The sequence below is a fragment of the Condylura cristata genome, unplaced genomic scaffold (genome assembly GCF_000260355.1).
Source record: "Condylura cristata isolate star-nosed mole 26May11 unplaced genomic scaffold, ConCri1.0 scaffold00032, whole genome shotgun sequence".
NCBI lineage: Eukaryota > Metazoa > Chordata > Mammalia > Eulipotyphla > Talpidae > Condylura > Condylura cristata.
The window spans coordinates 10,957,740-10,964,185 of record NW_004567133.1 but is presented as its reverse complement, the minus strand read 5'-3'; the positions used below and the strand labels follow the sequence as shown (position 1 = coordinate 10,964,185).

Below are 6,446 nucleotides of genomic sequence, written 5' to 3'. Positions count from 1 at the left end.
AGCCCTCCCAGACTGAATTGCATGGGGTGCTTTCAGAACCCTTCCCCCACTGAACATACACCATGCTGTATGGAAACAACTTCTTCAGTCGCCTGCCTCCCACAATCAGTGAGCTCACGAGTGACCACATCTGCCGTGACCATCTCTGTGTGTCCTCAATGCCCGGGAGTAGCAATCACTCAGTAGCTACGTGTTGACAACCAACCATAACACACCCCACTGCTTTTCCCCTGGGCAAAGGGGAACCTGTGGCTGCAGGTTCCCCAGACTTGTACCTCGCTCCAAGGCTTTGAAGAGTCCTACACGGTCTCCCAGATTCTATCTCTTACTGTGTGTCTGAGTTTTCCTGTGAGCCAATGTTTACTCTTTTGAGAAGGCTGGAGGGCCTAAGAGATTTCTGGGCAAAATTCTTGAGCTATAAAATTAGCCACAGGCCAAGACTTGAATTGTGTTTGGGGTGGTGTGTGGGAGTGGAGAATTTAAGGGGGGAGGGACAGGTACGGAGGTGGGAGGTGGAGAGGCGGAGCAGGAGAAGAAGGTTCTAGGCCACGAAATAGACTCCAAGCCTGGGCCCAGGCTACAGGCTCACAGAGCTGCCACCTGGCTTCTCTCCCTCCCGTGGCCAGAGTAAGGTCCAGTGGACAGTCCCCCCGGGGCTGTGCACATCCAGACTCTTCGAGGAGGAGAGTTACAGAAGGAGCTGTGGCCAGGCAGGCCACTGAGGGGACTCCGCAAATCTCACCATCAGTCCAGAGGTTTCTGAAACTTCCTTTATTAATAAAGCAAGTATAAAAGATCAAGGTCCCTGAATGACCCATACGATTAAAAGTGCAAATTTACTCCAACCTGAAACAGAAATAGACAGGAGGCCTCGGTGTCTGGGCCCAGGAAACCTGGTACAATGGCAACACCTGAGACTCACAACTGTAGCAGCCAACCCAGATTGGATGAACTCTTTGGTCTCTGTTACTGGAGCAAAATCAATCCTGTGACATTGGTGCAGACCACAGGGTACCACACAATGTGGGGGTCAGAGTACATGTTAAAAATAGCCATCAAATAAGAGGAATGTTTTAAAATCAAGTGACCGAATCAAGGCACTTTTTTTTTTTTCTTTTTGACATGAAATGTGCTAGAAGCATCCCTGACACTTCAAAGTCCTGATGATACATCCTCAGGCTGCCTATTTCAGTCTATTCTCTCCACACACAGCCATGTTTTTGGTACCTCCCCCACCCATACTTGCTTTATCTGCACCCAGTCAGGTGCTGTGTAGACAGAAAGAATGAGGGGTAGTGTCTAAGTAACAGCTGATTCTTAAAAAAATTAACAAACACCACGAGGATAACACTGAACTTGCTTCCCTCTCAGGGTGCTCTGGCATGCTGATGAAGGAACGGCCTCCCTCCTGTGGGTGAAGTCACCATGACAAGGCCAAAGCCCACTCGACAACCAAAGTGACTCACCCCTGGAGGTTAAAAGAGATGCTGTGGAAGCATCCTGGGGTATGCACAGGTATGTTGGTGGAAGTCACGGAGTCAGAAAGGGGTAGGAACATCTGAAGAGTGTTTTTGGTTCCAGACCCAGCAGCTTACCCTGGGGTTCGAGCCCACCAGCCACCGTGGCCAGGTCACTGGTTAGGATACTACGAACACATTTTTAAAAGATGAAATACAAAGAAAAAACAAGTTATTCTGCAATCCTTCCTGATTACTCATCGCAAACTCTGACAGGGCCAAGGAGTTTGGCCCCAATTCACCAGGAAGGAAATGCCAAGCATTGGTGATTTGATCTGACTCTTAGAAGGTTCCAGAATGGAGGGTTCTTCAGAAACTGAGTTAATGTTATCTGTGGCAGTGTTAATTTTTTTTTTTTTTTAGTTGTTGTTACAAGAAAGCTTACCTATGAGAGATAAAGAAGACTTAAAATACCACACCCCAACTATATATAAGCGCTCTTAGCCCTAATAAGTAGAGCCTTATAAACACTTGGGGGGAGGTTAACTATGTAAGGCAGGAGTCGCAAACTGGTAGCCCCCAAGCTCAATAAAATGTTTTGTTTGGCCCACATGATGCTTTGAACAGTTAAAAATTCCTCTAAGATCTTTTTTTAAGTTCCGTTTTTCTTCCCCTTCCCACCCCTACTCCCCGCATGGAGCCTGGCAATGGCGGTGCCCCTCAACATAGGCACAGTGGCCAGACTCACCCTGCCCTTATTCACCTCCCACCTTGCTTCTGCGGGCTGCTGAGTTGGCGACCCCTTGTTTGAAAGAGCACAAATCTAAAAACTGTTTCCTAGCCCAAACCTCTCTCACACCCTCATGATTTACATTCCATCCTCCTTCTCCACAGTTCTTCCTTCCATTTCCATCTTAAATCCTCCTTCCTGAATCCTTCAGACCTCTCTCAGTTTGCTTGCATTCTCCTTCTTTCAGCTTCAGTTTCATTTTGCAAAATAAAATAAAATAAAATAAAATAAAATAAAATAAAATAAAATAAAATAAAATAAAATAAAATCTTCTCTCAGCCCACGAACATTCCAGCACGGCTCCCAAGACTGGTCAGTGGGAGTTACTGAAGGGTGTTTGGGGCAAAATGGCTGAGTCATCGCCCCAAACCATTTTTTTTTTTTTTTTGTGGGTACTGGCTGGACAATTTATTTATTTATTTTTTTCATCTGAGTAATTTTGAGCCTTCTTGTAAAAGAATATTGCATATAAGAATCTCCAGTACCAAGTATACACTAAAAATGTGTACATTTCAGATCAAGGATATGATGAGGCCCTAATAAAATACAGGATTGAGTTTAATAAGTGCCTCGGGCACTCATCACACCCGGCAAAAATGCCATATTATTTCATTTGTACACAGTACATGTTTTGGATTATTAAACATTGATCAAAATTGATCGAAATCATTAGGTTTTGGTTACCACGTGCAGAGAACAATTGCTTAGCATGGCATTTAAATAAAACATTCATATGTTAAAAATTCACAAACACAATGCCCCAGTAATTAAAAAAAAATTAAAAATCTTGAGGATGGATGAGATTTGGGGAAATTAACCTAAAAAAAACAAACCTACAAGAATAGTCTGTTACCAGATTTAAACCTCAAAATACAATTAAGGTTAAAAAAGGAACCTATCAAACTAGCCAGAAATATTTGGCAAATTCAGCTGTGAAAGCTTTATAATCCTAGACAGCCTCACTGCACCCCACTCTGGCAGGCTGAGTGACTCCCAAAAGTGGTGGCAGAGTATGGAAACATTATATACACATATAGAGATCGGCTTATTCTTGGCATTTCTTTTAAAAATAACTTTTATAAACACTGTGCAGTTTATGTCTTTGCAGGAAGCAGTTTATGTCTGTGCAGTTTATGTCTTTGCAGGACCCCTTTGCTAAATTCTGTACTTCATGACCTAACAGTGACTTCAAGAACTAGAGTGACCTTTGTGGGCTCCAGGGAAACTATCCCCAACACCACCTCAAAGACGCAGCACAAATGGCAGAGGCCTGAGTCGCTAAGCACAAAGGAGTCTCTGCCGCTCCCAAGAGAAGATTCCCTGGAAGTCAACTATTCCCAATGATTTCCTGAGGTGCCAAGTCAGTCCCCTAAAGAAAAAAGTTTATAGTGTTCCTCAGACTAGCTGGAGAAATTAAAACAGTGGCCTTATTCACATAGCTATTGCTATCCCCGGGTTTACCTTTAAGACTCTAAGGGCATACATATGCTTTATTTAAAAAAAAAAAAATCCCAAGGTGTAATGGGGTCTGCTGCCATTCCCATGTCAAGGGGAGAGAGGACTGCTGTAACTTCAGGTGAGTTTTAAGGGGAATGGCGCAGGGGAGGCCTGTCGGAAATTTAGAGGAATAAGGAAGGACATCAGAATGGCTTCCTGGCAGCAAAACATCCCAACTTGGTGGTATTTATGCCCAAAGAGAAAAAGGAGCCTATTTCTCCTGTGCTGGGGCTGAGGAGTTACTGATCATGAAGCAAGTACCCACTTGGAAGTTAAATGCTTTCTAAGACCTGCACCTGAGCAGCTGACTCAACCGCTCCTCAAAGTCGGCCTCCTAGGACCCTTTACAGGTCACTGGGGCAATGGGACAGACACTTTCCACCTGAGACCACTGCTCATTGACCTGAGAGCGCCAACTACATGCCAGGTGCCGCAGTAGCGGTTCCACCTCCTTATCTCATTAAATGTAGAAAGAACTCCGCGCACAGGAGTTTGCTCAAAGCCTTAAAGCAAAACAGGTTGTGCCCAGCCGGCAGTAAGCCCTGGAGAAACGTCTTGAGCAGCAAAGGCTGAAATCTCCAGACCCACCATGCTGGCACCTAAAGGGACATGAAGCAAGCTCACTTTTCCAGTCTGCAGCTGCCTGCAACTGGTCTCCCTTTCAGACGCAATACTTGGCACAAGCAACTATCACGAAAGGAAAGATCTGATCAAAATAAGGTACTAGTTGTGCTGAAGTTTCTCTAACAAATTCTGGATTGCCTCTCAGCAGGGGAGACTTAATTCTTCCCCACCCTGTCAATCACCACTTGCAACATACATTAATATTAATCTGAATGGTGGAAACTGTACTTCTCAGAACATCAGCCCCTAGAATAGAATTTCAGTTCCAGTTGTAGATAAAGATTCAGGTCCACCCTCCCCCCCCCCTTTTTTTTTTTGGTAAAGATAATTGTCACTACAGGCTACCCAGCAACCACTGACTCAGAAACCAACAGAGGGAAGTTCTCCCGTGCCTAGTTTTGCTTCTCCAAAGCCTCTTTGGGACCAGCTCTGAGGTGCTGTCATCAGCCTCTCTGCAGAGCTTGCTGGAACAGCCAGCTGGGCATGGAGCCAAGAGCGACATTTAAGCTACTGAATAGCATCCTCCGAATCTCCCGCCACTTTCTAGAGTCCATCTTCTTGGCATTAACACCAGCTTCACCGCCATCCTCACCCCCACCCGGTGGACGATTTTAGGACGATTTTTAGACCAGGTGGGGGCGCTCTTCGGGGCTTAAGGTTCATTTTCTGGGAACCCCTGGGCGCGCTGACCCCGGGGTGAAGGGCACATGGAAAGGTAACGGGGACCCCCATACGCCCTTAGGAGCTGGGGGAGCCTTCGCCACGTGGACAACAACCGCGAAGCTGCGAATTCCCGGGCGTGCCAGTCGAAAGCCGCCAGCAGGTCTACAGGGGGTGCTTCACGGAGCACCTTGGGCAGGGGGCCCACCTCGGCAGCCGCCCCACCGGGGCCCAGGACGCAGTGGAAGAGCGTCTGGCGTCGCAGCAGGCAGCCCCTAAGGAACTGTACTAAGCCCTCCAAACGCCCCCCCAGGTGCGCCTCGTCCCAGTCTTGCACAGGACCCCCCTCTCGCAACAGCACCGCCAGCAGCGCCGTCTTGAGCACGTATGACGACAGGATGCGTCCCCACTGGGTGGCAGCTGTCGTGTCCAGCCCGCGGGCGCCCAGATCTCGCAGAGCTTTAAGCAGCTGCAGGCACTTGAGGTAGCAGGCCCCTGGAGGGGCCCGTTCCTGCAGCCAGCCCAGCAGCTTCTGCTCCTGGCGAGCCGTGTTGACCCCCCACAGGACATCAGAGCGCAGGCCTCCAGGTAGCTCCACGAGGGGCCCGACAGGTGAGGGTGGCGGCGGTGGTGCAACGAGGAAGACGCCGTCGCCCAAATGGACCGCGGGGATGAGACGCACGGCCATGGAGAGGCGGCAGCAGCCGTAATCGGTGCGGCAGGGCAGGATGTGCAGGGTGGGAGGCTGCTCCAGGCCCCCCGGGGTCAGGCTGACCCGACAACGCCCCTCCAGGCTGTAGCGCACCGTGGCCAGGGAGCGCTGCAGGTGTGACTGGAACCAGCGAAGCACCAGTGTGGCCGAGAGGTGGCGCCGCCCGCGCACGTCCACGCAGAAGCCGTCCGCGAAGGGTTTGCAGTCCCGGAGCCACTGGCCCGCGGAGGCCCCGGGGGGCGCCTTCAGTGCGCACACGAAGCAGCCGTGGAAGGCGGGGGCCAGCGCGGGCTCGCTGCCCAGACTCTGAGGCTCCAGCGCCACCGACGGTGGGAGGCGCAGAGGCACCAGCACGTCGAAGCCGTCGGGCCGACGGATTTTATGCTGCTCATAGGCGCTGCCCACCTGAATAAAGTCTCCGCGGAAGGCCAAGGCGAGTGATCCCCCGGGAATGGGGCCCGGGGACCCCTGGGTGCGGCCAGCCCGCACCAGCTCCCCCACAATCCGGCTCACGTGCGCTTTGCTGTGGCCCAGCACGTGTGGCGACAGGCGCACCTCGTGCTCGTAGTAACTCTCCAGCAAGATGCCAAGGCTCGGCTCTCGGAAGCGTCTAGAAGAGAAGGCGGAGTGGCGCCCCAGGCGGTGAGACCCGGGCAGGAAGCGCTGCCGCACCGCGTGGCGACAGCGCAGGAGGATGTAGCCCAGG

General features: G+C 50.3%; 1 protein-coding gene across 1 annotated transcript; it reads right to left on the bottom strand.

The window, feature by feature from the left end:
* Positions 1–765: 765 nt before the first annotated feature.
* ITPRIPL2 (inositol 1,4,5-trisphosphate receptor interacting protein-like 2) lies at positions 766–6,445 on the bottom strand (the record flags this gene model as incomplete). The annotated part of the gene is made up of 1 exon (XM_004691741.2): positions 766–6,445. A coding segment is annotated over one exon (1,425 nt), but the record flags the coding sequence as incomplete, so codon positions are not given.
* Position 6,446: the final 1 nt, after the last annotated feature.